Source organism: Manis pentadactyla, chromosome 1 (assembly GCF_030020395.1).
Source record: "Manis pentadactyla isolate mManPen7 chromosome 1, mManPen7.hap1, whole genome shotgun sequence".
Lineage (NCBI taxonomy): Eukaryota > Metazoa > Chordata > Mammalia > Pholidota > Manidae > Manis > Manis pentadactyla.
This window is the reverse complement of record NC_080019.1, coordinates 164,927,174-164,949,268: the sequence shown is the minus strand read 5'-3', so window position 1 is coordinate 164,949,268 and position 22,095 is coordinate 164,927,174. Positions and strand designations below refer to the sequence as shown.

Below are 22,095 nucleotides of genomic sequence, written 5' to 3'. Positions count from 1 at the left end.
ATCAATGGTCTATTCCTTTAGAAGCCTTACCTTTTGAAAATATTTTTTAAATCTTAGCTCAAGAACAGCTTCACTACTTTAGTATATATCTCAAATAAGGAAATTCAGAGATATTGCATTTTAATACAAATATTGTAGTAAAAGCTGCTGGTGCCTGCCCAGATCCCTTTTTCCAGGGCTGATGTACCCACTTCCCAGGTGCTGTGAGTATTGCTGCTCAGTGCTCACAGTTGCAATCTTCTCCAGAAAATTACTCTTGACCAATAGAAGCCACCTTACCTAGAGACGTCTGTGATATCCCATAGCCAGTGACCCAGTGGAACAGGGATATAATGAACAACTTTCTTGCCCCAAAGTAGGGCATCTTTATGGTGCCATTCATGCCCTAGAAAACATCACTAAGTATTGAATCTCCCTCCTAGTATCTACCCTCTTTCCACCATTCCAACTGCCACCCATCCCTGTACAGGACCATCTCTCACCTGACTATTTAAATTGCTTTCGGTATCAATTTTCACCTTCCGATAGCCCCTTCATAATATTGCTGGACCACTCTAAAATGCAAATTTAATAAGCTTCCACTCCCCTTCACCGAAACATATACTCCTACCTGGAACCCTTCAATAGCCATCCCCATCATCTATACAGAGGCAGTAAGCTGAATATATGCACTTTGTTTCTCCCCTCAAAAAATGAGATCATGGAGCAGAGCAAAGCCTTGAAATATGTACAATATAACTGGATGGCATTTACCTGCCTTGAGAACCAAAGTTATCTACAGTCCTTGAGGAGTTAGAAGTCTTCCATTAGTAAGAGCTGGAAAATGAAGTAAACCAAAAGGAATGGGTTACAAAACCACTTCCTTTTCTAAATTCGGGACTTTGTTACAGAAAGCTAGGACTTACTGTGTCCCACTGGGAAACTTTTCTACCTCTGTTGCAGGAATCTCTTGGTATATTGGATGGAAAACTTAATAGGTTCCCACTTCACAGATGATTAGTTCTCAGGTGGGGGAATATATTTTAATCCTGGAAAATTGTAACACTAAATACAGTAATGATGAAAGTCAAATCCGCAATAGTAATAAAAATGTTTAATTTGTGCATATTTGATACCTAAGTATCTAATGCTTGAAAATTTGGCCTATTAGAAAAACAGAATGACTTGTAATTCCAGCCTATAATATGTAAAAGGGCAACTGATTTGGACTTTTCATTTTACACTGAAATCCGTGCTTACAAACAGTATTGGAATACTTAATAGAACTTATTCCTCTCCCTTCCCAACTTTTTTTTTTTACTTTTAGATTCAGTTTTAACAGTATCTGGAATGGTTTGTCAGACAATATTAAAACAAATATATTAAGTTTATGAATAGATTAAAATCTCTAAAGGAATTTAACTTGCAAATTCCCCCTTAAACTTGACTGTAATCAATTCACTACTTTAAAAATTGAGTAAGATTTAAATATCAAAATAAAAGTTAAGAACAAGGCTTCTCAATTTTGAACTTCTATATATTAACAAATCAAATATCTTTAACAAGTAGCCACTGAAATAATATTTTCTGTATACAAAGGTCACGCTCAAGAACATGAGAATCTCACATTGACATGTAAGTCAAGGTTCACATCCGTGCAACATTAGAACACAAAGCAAAATTGGGCTGAATTCCTGCATGACAAAAGTATCCCCTGCTTGAGACGGTGCATGAGTTTTCTTGTTCACTGTAGTCCTTCCACATGACACCCAGTCCCACATCACCCAGTCATTCATTTACCTTTACATTCCTTATCTTAATAAAGGCATTGACTTTTTCAACCCATGCATCTAGAACAGTGATTTTCAAACAGGGGTGATAATGCCCCCCAAGGGCCAGTTGGCAATATCTAGAGCCATTTTTCATTGTAACCTTTGTGATCCTAGAGTTTAATCCACTGACATTATATGGGTCACAAATATCATCTTCATTGTTTATAATGTCCTCTTTTGTGTATCTAAGTTCTTAAATTTTGATGAGTTTCTTTCCTTAAAAATTTATTGTTTATTTCCTTCAAGAAAACTTCCCCTACATTGAAGTTAAAGGTATTCTATTTTGCTTCCTTCTAAACATCCTACAAGTATTTCACATTTATGTCTTCAATGAATCTGGAACTTATGTGCTGGAATTCAGAGATTTAAATTTGTTTCCATGTGGATAACCCATATCTTCAATAGCATTTACTGGATAGTTCATCTTTATATACTAATTGGTAACACCAACTTGGTTGTATACTGAATTTCCATATAAAAATCTCACCTTTTTCCAGTGACAATATTTTGTATTTATTCCTGTGATGTCAACACTTTAATTTACACTTTTATTAATAACCTTACTGATATCATGATTCCTTTCTCATGCTCCTTTAAAATCACTATTAGGTATGAATTCCAATATTAGACCTCATGGAATTTTAGTTGAAAAAGCACTGGGTTTATAGATTGGGTAATAATAACTGATTTTTCTCATTAATAAACATTGTATCACTATTTGGATTATTCCATGATTTTCAGTAAAGTTTAATAATTTCTCCATAATGATAATGATAGACATTCTGGGATGCTATATATGGTTTGTTTTTGAGGTTCTTATTTTTCCAGTAACTCTTCTTTATTTTGGATCTTGTATATGACAAACTTGCTGAGCTGTCTTAATACCTTGTCTGTAGAGTCTCTTGGATTTTTTATCTAATCATATCCCCTCAACGGTTTATTTTTCTTTACTACTTCATAATTTTTTTTTTTTTGTCTCAGTGTACTGGCTCTGATCTCTGGCATAGTTTTGAAGAGTGGGTGTCTTCACCTTGTTCTTGACTTTAAAAGGCATTATGTCTAATGTTTCAGGTTTAAATGTGACTTTTCTTTCTAGAGCTTTGGCAGATATTTTCTATAAGGTTAAGGAAACTTTATTCAATTGGTGTTTTTCTAAGTTTTCAACATCTTAAATGGGTAGTACTCAGCCATTTATAACACAAAGTAGCTTTGTCTTTTAAGCCTGCCCAGTCTTCTTGGAGGACATGTTCTTACACAGAAACACAGTTCCATCTTAGAGGCAATCCTCCATCTTTGAACCTGCTTCCTTTTCACCCACAGCCTTGCTCAGTATCTTTCAGGGAAAGCCACTTAGCTTAAACCTTTGATTGGGGTGATGTTTGGTTTTTAGAGATGAGCGCATTCACCGAAAGATATTAAGGGTCTTAAAAATTACCTCCAATCATTTCACAGATAGAGTGTAAGAGATAAAAGTCAAAGTCAGAAGCAAGGCTATTCATTGTAAGATCAACACATAGAGCTGGGGATAAATCTTTTTTAAGATTCTTGAAAGGAAGTATGAACATGCCTTAACATTCTACTCTCTTCAAGTTCTTTTCTAAGTCCTTAGTCAATGAATGAGCCAGTCCTACCTGCAAAAATACTAACACAAATGTGCCCCAAAGCTTCCGAGTGGCTGAGGCAGCTGGAAGAGTACTTGAGTGTGTATTCTCACACATGTGAAGGAAATTACTTCCATCAGGGAAAAGACCTCCTAAAGTGTTTTCAACTCTTGTGGGTAAACAGAGATTCAGCAAAAACAATCCCTGGGCCTTATAAAAATGAAACAGCATGTCAGTGTTCTTTCCCATCATTTTTTCTGTGGGGAAACATGCAATGTGGAACGGTTGGCCTTTCCTTTGTTTTTTTTCATTCTTTCTATGCCATAGTTACGGGAGGACAATTTATAATCTTTTTTCTGTAAAAACAATTAAAGGGAAAAATAATTCTTCTTACTGCTTTCAAGACAGGCTGTACCAATATTGTATCTGGGAAGGAAACTGGTAGCTTCTGAGAGGGTTCCCTCCCAACCTCGACCCTGGCAAAATAATTATGTGGTTGGAGGGTTTCTTGCTAGCCATAACAGTGTGTGACTATTTCATCCTAAGTATGCTACATATTACCTTCTGAAAATGTCAGAACATCTTATGTAGGCAGCACGCTGAGTGAACATCTATATCTCTGGATGTAACCAATTTACCTGTAAAATCTGACATGTTTTTCAAAGCCATTTAAAAAGCCACAGGTTGTTGATTAACCAAGCCCCCTAAAGCTTGCATGTGAGTTTTTTTTTTTTAATCCTAAAAAGCGACACATCTTTCTTGTACTCTGATTTTATTTAGACTATTGCAATAATCCCCACCTGCACATGTGGCAGTTGGGGTGGGGATGTATGGGGCAGAAACATTGTTCTAAGGACGCAAAGAAGAAGACCAATTTGGCAGTGAGGTAGAGTCAAATCCAATTTTCCCAGTCATTTTTTTTAAAAGCAGCTGGCTAATGTAGTAAGCAAGCTATGTTATTTATTTGAAAAGCACTTCTCAGTGGCCTTCCACTTTGGGTTATTTGCTACATAAATCAGTGATTTTATGTATTTCCTTTCTGTGGTAAATAGAAAGAAGTATTTGCTTTTGATTCTTCACTCTGATACCTTTATTATTATCAGAAAGAAGTTAGGTCTAGACTGATATACACATATTCAACCTCTTGCTATAAGTTTTCCTCTTTCAGGAACCAACCACACGTCTGTCATTTACCTCATTTTTATGTAACTGTTAGGAAAACTGCTGCCTTTTCTGAGAACTGTAAAGATGTGGTCAGCCATGTCCCCTTTCTTGTATTGCCTTGGTCAGTAGCTGCACAATATAGTAGTAACTATCTTCAGTCACATTTGGAGCTAAAGAGCAGGGAAATTCCTTTCAAGATTTTCACCTTTTGTTTTGTTGATTTTAACAAGACACCCCAAAACTATACCACATGTAATGGGCTTGAAATAGATTAAGCAGGAGATGTGAGTTTAAAATTCTTGTTTCCGAGGCAGAACAATTCCTTCCCAATGCCTCCTTTCTGTTCACCCTCTGCCGTTCTACCCCACCGGGACTCCCCCAACCAACAATCCTTTTTCCTAGCGCTGAAGTAATAGCGGGGATTACAATCCCTCAACTCCTATAATATGCTGTTAAATCAAATACAGCATTCCCTAATGAGAGAAAGATTAAGGGGAAAAAAAGGGAACCTGTCATTGGAAAATTTCTAAGATAAAGGGTAAAGCACGCTATCGACTATGTTTACAACTCTGAAACATTTAATTCTGAGAAGAAAAATTAAAAACACATGTAGTAGGCTAGCTTGACCTTCAAATACTGCTCGTCTTCCTTTCCACTTAACCTTTTTTACCGCTACTAGACGGCTCAGACAGCGTCTCAGACAGCGGCTCAAATACCAGGCTCAACGCGCCTCAAAACGGCGGAAGACCCCGGGGAAAACTGAGCAGACGCCCCGAACCCCGCCTCTGCAGCGGGAGGAGGTGGGGCCTGCCAGGAGGAGGAAGATGCCAAGCCCCCAAAGGGGCGGGGCTGCCTCCCAGCTCCGACTACCCCGGAGGCAGGGGAAGGAGCTGGGCCCGAAGTGACGTCATGCAGGAAGGCCGCCCCGGTTGGAGGGAATTTAGAAGAGACCGGGGCGGGAAGGGGGCGGAGTCCGGTTTCCTTGGTGACGGGCTACCCAGCGGTCGCCTGGTAACCGGTCGCGGCTGTACTGGCGGCGGCTGCGCAGGCGAGGAGGCCGCCTAGGTCTGTGGGCCCAAACCCGTGCGGGGCTCTTTCTATTTGTTGTACGATGGCGGCCGCCGCGGCAGTGGTTACGCCGTCGGGTTTGGAGAATGGGGTGTCTCGGTCCCGCGGCGAAGGGGCGGGGGAAGTGGTCGTGGAGCGGGGACCCGGCGCGGCCTACCACATGTTCGTAGTGATGGAGGACCTGGTGGAGAAGCTGAAGCTGCTCCGCTATGAGGAGGACCTCCTCCGGAAGAACAATCTGAAGCCCCCGTCCAGGTGGGTGCCCTCGTCCTCCTGCGCCTGGGTACCGGCTGGGCCTTGGGGCGGTGCTTTCCTCCTTCCTTGTGGGGAACCCTGAGCCCGGTTTAGCAAGCCTCGCCTCCATCTTCCTAGCCAGGAAAGGGCGCTTCACTCCAAACTTGGGGACGGAGGGCCCTGCAGTTCAGTTTAGACTTGGTATTTTCTTAGAGAGTAAAGTTTTGGAACGGCAGAAAGGACTGGAAGACAGCTTGCTTCGTTTTGAAAGTACGCAGCTCTACAAAATAGTATTTTTTCTTATAAAAATAAAATACCTATTGTAGAGAACTCAGAAAAACACAAGAAAATGTGTAGAAAAATACTAACATCACCCATAGCCTCACTGCCAAAGATTACTGCTGTTAATATTTTAGATCTATTTCTAGTTTTGTTTTCCTCTGGGAGAACCTGTCCCAGAGGAAATCAACTGGTGACTGTTGTGCCTAGGACCTTACTGAGCATTTTATAATACAGTTAGTAAAACTTGTTGACTAATTGCTGTTCTGAAGATTTCTGCCTTTGCAATAACAGTACTCTTAGAAATTGAGAAGTGGAAAAGACACGTGAAATAACAACAATTGGAATTGTCTCTATCAGAACTCAAAGTTCTGCCCTTTTTCTGGTGGGGAAAAGTCCATCCTATCCTGAAGTCAGTGCTGTTAGTTTGCTGAGGGTAATTGACAGCTAGCACTTTCTCCTCTAATCAGTGTTAGCTTAGTGATAGCTAGACAAGTACGTTTTATAGCTTTTCTTTCCCATTAGTACTTACATTTGTTTATTTTATTATGTAAGATGCAATTCAGATTAAGAATCTGTAGTGCTTTCTCTTCTTAATAGCTATAGTTAGGCTCAAACAGTTACCTTGACAGTTATGATCTCATTCCTTGCTCTCTCCCAATAACTTGAATTGTAAGATATTGAATTATATGTAGGCTTCATGTCAACTGTCCATATTGCTACGTCAGTCCATAACAGGAGAAGAGTTAGAGGGAAGAGTAGTGTTGGTCGATCCATGATAGTAACTGTAGGATTGGGAGTTGTTACTTAAATGGATTGGTCAGGATAATAAAAATAAACAACATTTGCTGTGTTAGTAAAAATGCATTTTCCCCCCAACTATCTCAAGCTAGAAGAAAATGGCCTTAAAGGTCTATTGATCTCTATACTGCTTCCTCAGGAGTTCAGCAGGATAGTTTGAATCGTAGATTTGCGTGGGGAAATGCTAGTTCAATGGTTCCCGAACTGTGGTCATCAGACCAGCAGCATCAGCACCACCTAAGAACTTATTAGAAACGCGTGGCCACAGGCCCTTTCCTAGGGCTACTTTATCCGAAATTCCAGGGTGCGACCTAGAAGTCTGCTCTAACAAGCCTCCCAGATGGTTCTGATGCATGCTGAAGTTTGAGAACCACTGTCCTAGGTCTGCAGTATGTGTCAGTAACCATACCTCTCTTCGGAGTTACCTGCCCATAAGGAAAAGATGAGTTGTTAGTGGTGGGTGCTTTGAAAGGGTTGTGAACATGTACCTGAAAGGACATCATGGCTTTTTTTTCTTCGGAGCTACCTGTTATCTTCCAGAACATTTACACTTATCCTACAGGAAGAAGTTTGGGAAACATAGATGAGTAGACTGCTAATTCTTATGAAGAATAGTTACAATAGTATAAATATAATTATGATAGTAATAGCTACACATAAAAATGTAGAATAAGGTCTTTGATCAAACTGACTTGAATGTTATTACTAGCAAGTTTTATTTCTAACACGTTTAGGTATAAATCATATTGATCTTCATAAGATTGATGTTAGTTAGTAGGCTAGGGGATTTAGCAAAAGTTAACAAACGTTTGTTAGACTGGGGATACATTCCTCAGTGGTTGTAAATCCTGGCTGCACCTTACAACCATCTAGGAAGCTTTTGAAAGGTAACTATCCTGGGGTTTCACTCCCAGAAGGTCTGATTTAATCCATGGGGAATAAAGCAATATTTGGTCCAGTAGCAATACTTGACAAGCTCCTCAGGTGATTGAAATATGCAGCTAAGAACAACTATACAACTGTTTAACATAGCTGATAGATTAGGAACAGTAAGTAAAGATAGATACCAGTGACGTTTTTTTTAAATGTGAAAATGAATAATGAATACTCATTAAGGTCTTTTTTTAAACTCTAAGATTCTCTTAATTCCAAATTACCATTTTCAGGAGGTACTCTCTCATTAATTATTCCTGACATGGAAATGATATGGTCAGAAATTCTACATGCTCAGTTTTTTAACATGCCTTGCTTTTTCTGAATATAAGGTCTTTGATCTACTATGTTGTATATAGTAGTAAGTTCCCTAATCTTGCTGAATAGAAACTTTAATGTGAGTGCTGTGGCTTACTAGAAACTTCAAAGAGCGAATTATCATTGTCTTTTGATTTTAAAGCCATTTGAAAAAAAAAAAAGTCCTTTGGCAATTTTGGACTTAGTCCTTTTAGTTCACTAGGACTTACTTGCAATGTTTCATATTCTACCCTCCCCCTTGTTTTGAAACAGACACTATTTTGCTCTGCCTACCAACCCTGGGGAACAGTTCTACATGTTTTGCACTCTAGCTGCTTGGTTGATTAATAAAGCAGGAAGTCTCTTCGAGCAGCCTCAAGAATGTGATGACCCTAATGCCACAATATCTAACATATTATCTGAGCTTCGGTCATTTGTAAGTGTAAACAACCCTCTTGTTTCTTCATGCTCTCAAGTTATGAATTTTATTATTGATAACAACATAAATGCTAGCCTATTAGGTGAATTATCTGTGGATATCTATCTATATGTGCACACATATACAATTATATCTGGATTTATTTCCAGGTAAAACCTCAGGATGGTTGATATTATGACATTAATTTCAGTGTACACTCTTTGTAGCTCAAAGTCATAATATTTTTCTTAATCTTGGTATTTCTGAAAAGTAAATTTATGGATACTTAGTTTTCCTTCTACAGAGTAATAGAAAACTAGGAAGCAAAAACACTGTATTTTGAAAGGGTACTTTGATTTAGTAGACCATGAAGCAGTTGTACTTTTCATTTCACCTTTTCCTGGGGTCAGGCAGTAAGAATTTTTGGCACATATATTACTAATTTTTGACAAGTGAATCACTCTTATGTTTGTGATTATATTATCCTTCATATGTTTGTTCAACAGTATAATACCAAGCTAGTAGTTTTACTGATTTTTCACACTGACAAGATCAATGATTTGTTCTGCTGTCATGAGGTTATTGCCTTTCAATTTGATACTTTTGACAATAAAACATCTTCGTTTTTCTTTAGTTTTATAATGAATCTTGGATTTAAAAAAAGACTAAAGAGGTGGATTTCTAAGAAGCAATCTAATTACAGTTATTTAAAATCATATTTGAGAAATGAGAAATAAAGAAGTGATACATTTATTCAGCAGTACTTTGCTTAAAATGTTTTGATATTTGGTATATAAATAACAAATAACACCCTGTTTATCTTTTGTATTTCAGGGAAGAACAGCAGATTTTCCTCCTTCAAAGTTAAAGTCAGGTTTTGGAGAGCATGTCTGCTATGTTCTTGACTGTTTAGCTGACGAAGCATTAAAATATACTGGTTTCACCTGGAAAAGGTAAACACTACCCAACCTGGCAAAAGTTATCTTATGTGCATAGCTTTGTCTTCTAAGGGCTCAGAGCTATTTAACTGACCTAATAAGAAATATTTCCTCTTGACTGTTCCAAACTTAAAATGGCACAGGTGATTAGAAAAGTCAGTATAGACAAAATTGGAGTATCTTGTGTCCCCCAACCCAGTTCTGATATTATTGTGTCCCTTCTCAGTTCAAATATATAATTATTAAAGGCTTAACTGTAACTGCATGTTCTTGTCAATTTAGGAAAATTTTCAAAGTCTCTGCATATACTTATTTATATATGCATAGAATATACATGGGGGTAAGTGAGAGCTGCACATTTAAGGAAAAACTGGAAATATAGTACAGCTGACTCTTGAACAACATGGGTTGAACTGCACAGGTCCACTTATACACAGATTGTTTTCAATAAATATATTAGACATTTTTTTAGAGATGTGTGACAATTTGAAACATTTTTTTCTGGTTTTACCTTCAGAATACAGTGTATAACACATACACAAAATATGTGTTAATTGACTTTATATTATTGATAAGGCTTCTGATCAACAGTAGGCTATTAGATAAGCTTAGGGGTGTCAAAAGTTACATGTGGTTTTAGACTGCACGGGGGTCGGCACCCCTAACCCTCATGTCAACTATATTTCAAATGGGATTTCTCCTTACAGCAAGTGGGCAAGAATAATACTAAATAAGCCACCAGGACACTGTCTTAGATATTAGGCACTGCTTCTGTCTCTGACATGACAGTGATTTGCTTTTGTTTCTGTTGTATTTATCCCACGGTAGAAAAGTAATTTGTTTACAGGTCAGGCTTTGTTACTGGAAATATGGAATCTTCATGGGTGATTTCTGGTAGCTAGAATAGCATTTGCTATTTCATAGATGCTTAATAAATGTTGACCACATGGATGAGGGGATAAAATATTCAGAAACTGTCAATTTGTATAGGTTATAATTATAAAATAGATAAATTTGATCCTTTGAATATTGGAATTATTGATAGGTTAGAGATTGTGGAAGGCATGATTCAGTTAAAACATGTAAACAGTGATTTTGGATTAGAGCTAAATTCTGCAGAAAGGTTATGTTTTGTTCCTTATATTTTAATATATATACAATTATATTTTCTCAGGTAAATAATTTACTCCTCATTAATAAGTACTTTTCAAACTTACTTGACTTAGGTTATCATTAGCTTGAACCATGTGAAATTACTGACATCATCTCTTTTTGAACTAAAAATACTAATTTTATATGCTTCAACTCAAACATTACCACCTAGTGCAATATAAAAGAATGACTTCATGGTCCACATTAGTTATTTACTAAAGTCCAAGAGAAGTTATGAGATATGCTGCTACATTTGCATTTTTAAAAATTATTAAATCTATTGCCTAATGCATTCTAAATTTACCAGAAGCTGTTAGTATCTCAACCACTATTTCAATTTTGTACTTTCTTTGTTTCTGGGCATATCTAGTTCTTGGTCATGTTTTGTGTTTAAGTAATTTATAGGGACTCTAATGTACATGAAGAAGGAAAAGGGGAATAAACATTGAAAACAGGCATTAAGAGAAAATATCAGCTATGTAATGTGTAAATTGAACAGATGTTACACATTTATAGATGATTATTTTATATATTTATACCAAAACAAATCTTAGAAGAACATTGCTTTTGAGATACTGTCTTGTTTTAATTAATAAAAAATAGGAAATTTATTCTTTAAAAAGATTGTTTGGTTTTGCAGCGCTTTCCTTCCTTAATATTTGAATGTTTATTTCTGTATTTTGTTAAGCTGTCTGCGGTATGGGTTTTTTAAATAACTTTCCAGAAATAAACCCAAATACTTTTGGGTGTTTTTAACATGGGAAATACATGTCATTAATGGAGAAATGATTATTCAATACTTAGTACCACTGATTTGATTTTGGAAATAAGAATAAAACTGGAGCTCTTCTTATTACTTCTATCGAAATAAATTTCAGATTGATCAAAGATGTAAATGTGAAAAATGAAACTATGGGAGTACTAAAAGACAAAAGGCATGTTGTGAGAGGGAAAAGCCTTGTACATATGATATTAAAGCTAAGGTCCATGTGAGATAACGTAGCAAAGTAATAAGAATTGTAACAGTCCTGAATAGCCAATATTATAATTAATAAACTAGGAAAAATATTTGTAACACAGGTTAGGAAAAGCACTGTATTAAATACAGAAGGGCAAAGGGCATAAATACGCATTTTGCTGAAAAAGAAACACAAATAACCAATGAAAACATTGAAAGATATTCCACCACTCTCATGTGAAAGAAATGCAATTAAAACAAGAATGAGAGTTATTCACTTATATGATTGGCAAAGATATGTTTGCTTACCATATTGGTGAACATACGGAAATAGAGACTATTGTTGGGAGTACAAATTAGGGTAACATTTTGAAAGTTGGTTTTGGCAATATTTAGCAAAACAAAAAAAAAATGTATCTAGCAATGTTTGAACAGTATCTAGAAAACAAAGTTGTTGACTTAGCCATTCTATTTGTACACATTTATTCTAAATGATATACATAATGCTAAATGCACAAGAATGATCTTTGCAATCTTGTCTAATAAACTAGAAACACTCTTGATGTTTAGCCATAGGTTGCAAGTTAAATTTATTAGGTATTGGTAATGGAATGTAATACAGCTGTGTAGAAAAAATAAAGATGTATATACATATATCTACTTAAATGTGTTATATTAATAAGTGAAGAAAGTACAGTGGATAACAATATGCCTGCTATCATTCCATTTGTATAAACTTATTCTTTAAATTTGGAGATAAACATTTTTGCTTCTTTGTAAGGAAAGTTTCAGGAAGACTGCATTAAGATTTAGCAGTGATTATGGAAGTGGAGGTGAAAAAGGACAAGATCTGGTATATAGGGGATTCCTGATATTAACATCTTGCTGTGATGCTAAACTGCCTCTCATCTCATTTAAGTCTTATTATTTTAGGCCATCATACCCAGTGGAAGAATTGGAAGAAGAAACTGTGCCAGAAGATGATGCAGAATTAACATTAAATAAAGTAGATGAAGAAATTGTGGTATGTGTGTTGCTGAACTTTTTCTTCATTTTCACCTTTGGATTCCTTTCTCTTCTCTTAATTCCCCTTTTTTCTGGAATATATATTATTTTCATTGTTTCTAGAGAAAAAAAGCTTTTAAACAATATCAAGTATCAGTTGTTTTAGACCTTTGATTAAGTTAATGCTCATGTTCTCTCGATATCTAAATTTTAGCAGAGGTTCTTAAGCTATATAGACAGGAAGTACTAGACCACGAGTTATATGAGTAAATACTTTAACAACCATTTGTGATCTTAAATAGGTCATAAATAATTTACAACAGAACAATAGGATTAATACATTCTGCTTCATAAGAACATCATTCATTTCTTTGGAACTCCTTCATGCTTCTAAAATTAGGATGTGTACTTCCCTGCTGGAATTTTACAAAATACTTATAAAATACCAACATTATTTAAATTGTTTGGCAGTATCTGGGCCTTTTCCCATTCTTAATACCCTATCCATAGTGTGAAAGTAAATGATCAGTCTTTACTATGGAATATGCTAGTAAAGTGGTAGAGACACAACGCTTTCTTAGAACCAGAGATAAACTGACCCTGCTATTTTCGGAAATATACATATGGTGCTGAAACTGAAATGGTGAGGGAAAAAAGTTATGGTGTATTTTACTATCATGAACCAATTATATTTTTCAGGTGAATTTTTAAATCAATAGATAATAAGTATGTTTTCTTTTCAGCTTTAAGTAATCTATTAAGTTGCTATATGCTATAAAGACATTAATCACTGCACTATTTTGTATCAAATGCCGAGAATAACTATAAATAAATCAGACTATTCCCGAATAGTAGATTATTATGTAGGCATTGAAAATTGTTTACAAAGGAATGGTAGTGACATGGGGGTGACAACTTATACTGTATGGATAAGCTTAACAATGTAAAATATGCAAAGAAAAGAATATATTAACATTAGTTACATATGGGTAGAAAGATTATGGATGATTAGTTTCTTTTCTCTGCAAAAAATGACCAATATTTACAGAAGGAAAGAGACCATTGTGAAACTAATCAATTTAAAGATACCTTTTTTTAATGTGATGAATTTTAAGAGTTAAGGTAAAAATACATTATTCTGCATGTTTATTGAGCATCTGGTATGTATAACAGGTCCTGTAGCAGGCCCTGGGCAAGACCCTGGGGGTACTGCATGTGCAAAAGCTCTGAAGCAGAAAGGATCTTACCATGATCAAAGAACTGAGGAAAAAAACACTGTGGCCAGATCTCCTGAGTGAGGGGATAATAGTTTAAGATTAACAGAAAAGTTAGACCAGGTCCAGATCATTGGGGGCACTTTAAGGAGTTTAGACTTTATTTTTTGTGTAATGGATCTTTCCATTTGAGCTCAGAAAATTCTGTTTTATATTATAAATATTATTATTTCCATTATATTTTAAAATATATTATAAAATATAAACTATTATATCCTCATATATTCCCAGTTGTTCACTTCATTTATTTTACTCAGGCATTTTCCTCATCTTGTCTTTTCAGTAACTATTTATTAGTTATTAGTTAATAGTTTATCAACTGATACCTGGCCCTAGTGCATCAACATTTAGCTTCAAAGACATAAAGCTCAAAACTGCCAGTCAGGAAAAAAAGTATAAAAACCTACTAGTTGGAAGGAAAACTCTTATGAGGGCAGAAAACAGCTTTGTACTTTTTTTGTATCTCTAGTTCATTGTGTAGTGGCTGGTGTATAGTAGCGTTTATTAAATATTTGAATGCAAAGTCAGCTGTCAAGACAATGCTGTGTAAATTGTCAAAATTATAGCTAACTTTTTTGGAGAGCCCTTTAAAGTTCAAAGTAGCAATATTAGTGTGAAATTAGAGAAACAAATTATTTGTTTCTAGAAAGCAGCCTCTTTGCACATTTCTTTCCAACTTTGAGGTAAAAAGACCTTATATTGTCATAAGACAAGCTGAAGGCCTTAGAGTTGCATCTGAGGCTATTAGTTCTCTTATGTCATGTATCTTGAATTTTTTTCTTTCCATATTTTCTCACTGTCATCATGTTATTCTAAGGAGCCCTTTCTTACCTCTTCCATTCCTCTTGCTAAGGAGAACTGCATTGGTTGTCAAAAAGCATTTGCATTATGGCATGTTACTTCATTTTGTTGCCAGAGTTTGTGGGGTGGTTCAAGAATGGTAAAGATCATTTCTGACAGAGTAAAATTCTGCTATAATTCTTTGGAAACTAGAAACCTTCAGTTTTATAGTGGCCAGTGAAGACAGGCCACATGGTTAATAGTTGGGGAAAAAAAAAGGAAGTATAGTTCACAACAGAATATTCTCACCTGCTGTACATAATCATATCCTAGTAACTGGCAGTAGGAAAATTAAGAGGGTGGATATTAGGCAAAGAAATAGTAGAATTTATTGAGTGCCTTTTAAATTACAGAAATTTGAATCCTCAAGTTATTTTAAAACTTTTTTCAAAGTCTCTTTATATTCAGATTCCCTTTCAGTGCTCTCTTAAAATTTAGCAACTTAAATCCTTTTTTTTTAGTACCTAATGTTAAAGCTTTTTACCTGTTAGGGTTTAGTACAGTTCAACAAGTACTTATTGATCCTTATGTAAACAGTACTGATTAGTTTATTGTAAAAGCATTATAAACTCTCCTCTTCCCAGAGGCATTGAGTCATTGGCATTTCAGTCATTTACTCTGGTTGTTCAGTAGACCATCATTAGTATAAACACATGATGACTAATAGACTGAGCTGCTTTTCAAAGGTGTACATTTGCATCTATGTTTAAGATTTAAGATGTAAACAGATCATTTGGTCCACACCTTTATGCACTACTTCCCCAGATCCCTAAAAGTAAATGTCACTTGAGTGTACGGAATCTACATTTATATTGTTTCATATTTTACTAAAATCTTTCCAGTTCCCCAAAGATTAGCATAATTGTCATATTTTACCTCATTGGCTCCACCTCTGGAGTTTCTGAGTAGATCCAGGGGAGCCTTAGAATTTGCATTCTCACAAGCTCCTAGAGGATGCAGATGCTGGTGGTCTCAGAACCACATTTTGAGAACCACTGTTTTACATACTTTGAAATTCTGTTTCTTTTTCTCACACCTGAGAGTTGGGGCATGGGCAGACCCAGAGGGGGTACGTACTTCTAAATTCTTGAAGATAAGGATTATCTCTGCATGCTGTCACTGCATTTTTGTCTTAATGCATGTGGGAGTTCCCTTCGAACAATACCCACTGGTTGGTTTATTTCTTTACAAGTCTTGAGGACCAATCTATATTGACTTTATTACCATGTCCTCAAGATTGGGATATTCTTGTTAAATTTGTTTGACCCAATACGTCATTTGTCACCACAAAGACAAAGACATTTGAAGAGAAAGGAGAGCTTATATTTTGTCCTACATGTTTATAGAACCTGTTCAGACTTTACGTTTACTGTAAATTGGAGAAGGGATTGCCTTTCAAAGGGTCACTTCTGAACCCAGCCCCCCACACCAATTTGCCCAGGGATCAGAACCACTTCTATCCTTTTAGATAGTTAATATCTATAGATATAAGTATTTATCTAAATATATATATAGTTATATTTATATTTATCTTTTATATCTTTAAATAGATTTAACATTTTAATATCTTTATATAGATTTAGAGGCCATGGGCCAAGTAGTACTGATGACTTAACTTACTAGCTTCTTACTTAAGCACACAAGAGATGAGATGTCAAAAATATGCATCAATATGATTGATCCCTGAAGCAGGTGAAAATATCCTGTGTCTGTCAGCCTCTCTTTTTTTGTCCATTTTAGTCACATTACTCAAAATTTCCATTATTGTCTTCCACTATCTCTTTATTTCAGATAGGCCACTTGGAACTGTTTCTTGTTCTGTTCTTATTTTTATCAATGGCACCCTTCCTTCTCTTTTTTTTTTTTTTCTTTCTTCAATGACTGTAAAAAGGCTCTTTTTAAAATGGTACCATCAAAACCCCAAAAAACTGGTGAACAGCTAATAACATTATGCCCTGCTTTATGCATACTACTAGGCTTTTAGATACCCTTTCCTGCATTAGTCTATACATACAGCTTAGTATATTGTGTATGTGAAAGCCGTAAATACATTTTTTAAATTGTAACTTCTTATAATTTTTAACTTATAAAACTCTTCTTTTCCCAAGGAAGAGGAGACAGACAATGAAGAAAATTTTGTTGATCTGAACATTTTAAAGGCCCAGACCTATCGTTTGGTAAGTTCCATGGGATACACATATAACTAACAAGTGGTCAGTACATTGTTCTGATGGAAATTGAAATAAGTAGAAACTATTGTTGGCCCTTGTTTTGTGTGTCTTTTGAAAAGTAGCTCTCAAATATTGTTTTCCTGCACATAAAATATTATACTTATAACAAATATAAAATTCAGAGAGGTAAGTCTTCCTCTCTATACCATGAAAAATTAGCAGTGCTTCTCACGTAAACTAAAAATAATTTATTTGCCTCATGTTATTTTTTATTATGAAAAGACATATATTATTTGATTTCAAATTATTTTCCATTATAACAGGCCAGTATTGAATGGTCTCCATTGTAAGAAAATACTTAAATGATAATTATTTGAAATAAAATGGATTATATTAAGATTGACATATGCATAGCTAGTCATTGCATTAAGTCAGTTTTTGCTGTTTTAATTAGAAATAAATCTAGTCTATAGAAGAAAACCTATTCAATGAGGTATTTCAAAGTACACATGGGTTTTTGTATTTTCTCATATGTATATTTCAATAAAGTGATATATATTGTATGCTCAAAAAAGTACATATGGAATATAATATTATTTGTCCTTAATGTTTCTTGTCTAAAATCTGCAAACAAGTTTGATCTAGTTTTGGTTTCAGATCGTGAAAACTTCCTTGTTCACCCTACCCCAGGATGGTCTATTCATTGGCCACTTACTGCTGTAGTATTGTTAGGCAGCATTCGTTGTTGTTATTAATGATATGCATTTGTTTTCTGCCCAACTTGAGGTGTAAGATACCATAACATTGCAGCTAACTTGCCTAAGTGTGTGATTTGACTTTAATATTTTTAATATTTAATAGGTGTCTGACCTTGGGCAGATTTCCAAACTTATTGCATCTCTTAACTGAGGATAAAAATACTACATTTTTCATAGGTTTTAAAAGAGTTACTACATGCAAAGTATTTATAACAATGTCTGACATATAGAAGTGCTCAAGAAGTATTGGTAAAAATCAAAACTACATTCTACCTCCCAAATCTGATTTGTGTAAGGGCATAGATAACAGAATAACTATTATTTTTTATGTTCTCCATAGTGTAATACAGAAGATACTGGATAAAATACTTCTTATATGAATGAATGTGTTTATGTTCAACTGAAAAGAATATCAGAATAATAAGTTAACATGTAAACCCAAGCAAACTTAACTTCAGTTGTAATAATACATTTGCAGATCACTTTGCAGTTTTTGAAGTACTTTAAAATAATCCTTTCCTGACCTTGTGAGGTATTTGGCTAGATGTTGTTATCTCCATTTTACAGATACAAAAACTGAAATGTATAGTCATGGGACAGTTTAATCTTTTAAAAACCTAATAAATTACAGTAGCTGAATTTGAACTCAGTTTCTCCAAACTCCTAAGTCTTTTTTTTCCCCCTTTACCTCATAACAGGAGTTCAGCAGGGTAGGTGTGGTTTGATTCCTGCCTTAAGCAAGGACACTCTAGTGCTTTGTATTCCTGTATGTGTTAAAGATGATGATGGTAAAGTTTTCCTAAACATGGGGAAAAAAACAAAAGTAGAGATGAATACACAGTTATTCTCAGAAAGAAACTGTCACTTGTATCATTCATTCTAATATTGATAGTGTAAATAGCCATAAAGACCACCTGAGATTCCTTCTGGGCAAGGCATTTTGAGTATTGGGAAGGAGAAAAGTAACTTAATTTGTTTCTACCACTGCTCTAAGTCCCTGTTGGTCTTAGTATCAGTTTGTCACCTCAAGCCATAGAAGGAAGGGTTTTTCCCCCTACCTGTGTCTTTATAAATATCTAGGTGTTAGAGCCTTTGGACAACAATTATATTAAAGTATACCGTTTCAAGCTAAGACTATGTGTGGTTGCATTTTCACAAAAGGAAGAAGTCTGAACACCAGGTGTTTGTGGATGGTTAGCCATGAAGTACTAATGAGGCAGAAAACCCTTTCATATTTTAAAAAATCTGGCAAGCTTATGATAGCCCACTAAAGCCATCTGCCTGAGACAGCTGGACCTGACTGTAGTTTATGAGTGCTCAGGCTGCTGTTTCCCCAAGAGAGAATTGTTATATAGGTTAGTAATGTAGATTTAAGATTTTATGTTTCATACAGCAGGTGAACTCACAAGGCAGAAGAAATACTATTTTAGTAAAGTTGAATGAAATGAATTCTTCATTAGAACAAGAATGATACATACTATCTAGGAAATTGATACATATTATGTATATACTAAATGTATGTGACTGTGCCAGCCCAGCAATGTATGGATCACAGCAATTCCTCTCTACCTGTGGTTTTCAAACAATAGGTGCTTCTTCAGTCATTTTCTAGCCTCTCACTGTGCTTATGTTTATTCACAGATCCTGGCATTATATTAATTTTTGATTTGTCTTTTGTCTGTCTCAACCACTCATGTAGACTCCTCTAGAGTAGGAGCTTTTTTCACTGCTTTTTCACATGTTCCTAGTATGTAGAAAGATACTGAATAATATCAAATGAATACACACATGAATGCTAACTATTTTATAATTTTATAGTCAGGGTATTGTTTAATTTTCATAGAGAAAAGAATTTCTCAACAATACTTTCTTCCTCTTCTGTGTTCTATGTAGGATAATGCAGGGAGAAACCTATTTATAATCCTTTCTTTCATTAAATAAAATGAAATTAAGACCCTGAAAAGTGTACTCTTACATAGCATGATAATCCAAGAAGATGGGTATACATAAGCATTTTCCTGAGATTTGTGGTAAATGGAGCAAGAGAGAATGTAAATGAAAAAGATGTATGTTGTAGATTATGTTCTCTGGAACTAGACACTAAAACAGAGTTTGGGGTACAAGATGTTTGTTGTGAAAGGAAGAAGACATTGGACTGAGGGAGAAGTCTAGCTGCCATTCAGGTCTGCAAAGCATTGGCCAACCGTGAGGAGTTCTGGAGCAACTGTTGTCTTGGCTCAGTCCCTGGAGTCACGCTGGCCTGGGAACAGCGTATCTCCAGTTGAGGTGGCTCTCTGCAGGTGAGTCAGCCTGAGGGAGCTGACGTAGGAGCTATCTGCTGGCCACCCTGCAGCTGAGCAGCAAGTCTTTGCTTGAAGGGCGACATGGTAGTCCATCTTCCTGACTACCACAATGTATCTGAAGCTTGTAACTGCTAATTTGAAGAATTTGTACAGCAATACTGTGTGCCCATTAACTAAACTTTGAAATGTCTACCTAATTGGATCATGACACAGCAGTAGTGTTTCATGAACATTGAAAATGGTGTTCTAAGAAAATGGCTTATCTATTGATGATGAATGCTTATAGTGATGAAATTGGGTTGTTTTGGAACTGGGTGTTTTTTAGAACATTTGTATACTTTGAAGTTTAAAAAATGTTTTTTAAAGTGAGTAATTTCCCCCTCTAATTCTCTTACCCTAATTATGGTTTTGCCAAATGTATTTTCAATAACTCCTATAATTAGTAAGGGATTGTTTTATCTTCCAAAGATTTTAGTTAGTTGTTTGAATTTTGATACAGCTTTTCTTAGAAGGAAAAAAGTTATGAATGGATATTAGTCTTCAAGGCTAGTCCACAAAGTTCCATATTTTCTCTGTCCATCTGATTTGTGAATATTCTTAAAATCTGAAATTTAGCCAAAGCCTCCTTGGGAGTGGTCATGGGGGAGGAAAGTGGTGCTATATTAAAGCTCTGAAAGCTGGGCAGAGCTTGTGATGGTTAGGGGTACAGTAGACCCTGGCATTGTATTAATTTCTGATTTGTCTGTTGTCTACCTCAACTACTCAAATGTAGACTCCTCTAGAGATGTGAGGGGTGGGAGCAGGAAAGGACGGCTCTGGTGGCAAAGTGCTAGGCAGGTGTTCTGATCATTCCTATTTCTAACATGAGTGACCAGTTAGGAACTGCCTGTCTGTTCATAGTAGCTGGGCTGTTATTGTGAGTGGTCTTTGTAGCCCCCTACATTCTGAAGCTCCATAGAATGGCAGCAGCGGTGTTCTGCAGCATACCGCAGATGTGTCATTCTCCTCCGCCGGTGACAAAAAGATGGGAGGGAAGCTATGCGCTCTCTAAATTCTATTTTTAAATGTCCATCACTTCATTTCAAAACATTTTTTTCAAATATGCCATAGATACCATTCTTCCTTGAGATGCTAAATTTGACGTTTTAGAAACCAAATCCTGAGTTACAAGCATAAAAACAACTATCTCAAAAGGTTTAAACACAATTGGTTTTTAATTACTTAGCAAAAAATTCATTATACCAAGAATGACAGAATTTTTAGCTTAAAAAGCAAAAGCTGTAAAGGAAGTAAAAATCTGGGCTTAGAATAAAAATGCCATTTCAGTTTTAGTTTAGAGTGTCGTTATGGCAAGTCTGCAATATTGTAGCCAAAAGGGGGAAGAAGATGAATCTACTTTGGTTAATATCTTAAATACTTTAAATTTTCTTCATTTTATATATGATTTACACTTAACTTTTCGACAGAATGTCCTTTCTGAGTAATACAAAAAAAAAAAATACTGTTCTACAATATAACTTGCCCTATTGGTTACCACTGGTTTTGATTCCTGCTTGAGGAAAATATTTTTTCTTTTCCCTTCCTAAGACATTTGAGTGTTGGTCCTCCTATCTGGGTGTGTCTGAGAAGTCTGTGGTTGGTATTTCACAGGAGAAACAATTAAAGTGCCACATGTTTCAGTGTGATGGAACACATTATGACTGAGTAAATGCTTTTGTTAATCTGGTAACTAATATGCACCAGCCAATCAGTTTTACATCTGGAGGGAACAGGAAATACAGGTTATAGAAAAAGCTGTACCCCTCACTGCTCAGAAGAGGCTCAAATGCCAGTTCTTGTGCAATGTAATAGGGTTTTACCTGTCTTTACTGTAGCTTTAGAATCCACACTTGAAATAGGAAAGATCATTATTTCCATCCTAGTTTTATTATGAGCTGAGCAAGAAGTAGGAAGCTAGGTCTTTTCAAGGTGCTTTCCAGATCTGAGTCCATACCTTCAAGGTTGATGCTATGACAGAAGAGCAGCCTTAGATAAAATCCTGACTGTGCATCACAGCCACATGGCCACAGCAAATTAACCTGCCTGTGACT

At 35.7% G+C, this 22,095-nt stretch overlaps 1 protein-coding gene across 1 annotated transcript in view; it reads left to right on the top strand.

Moving 5' to 3' along the window:
* Positions 1–5,549: 5,549 nt before the first annotated feature.
* The window catches only part of IFT57 (intraflagellar transport 57), a 51,256-nt gene continuing 34,710 nt past the window's right edge, over positions 5,550–22,095 (top strand). Inside the window, exons 1-5 of the mRNA XM_036930796.2 lie at positions 5,550–5,899; positions 8,462–8,624; positions 9,441–9,559; positions 12,588–12,678; positions 16,882–16,950. Coding sequence (XP_036786691.2) covers positions 5,688–5,899; positions 8,462–8,624; positions 9,441–9,559; positions 12,588–12,678; positions 16,882–16,950 — 654 coding nt within the window. The 5' untranslated portion in view covers positions 5,550–5,687. The remainder of the gene's footprint in view (positions 5,900–8,461; positions 8,625–9,440; positions 9,560–12,587; positions 12,679–16,881; positions 16,951–22,095) is intronic.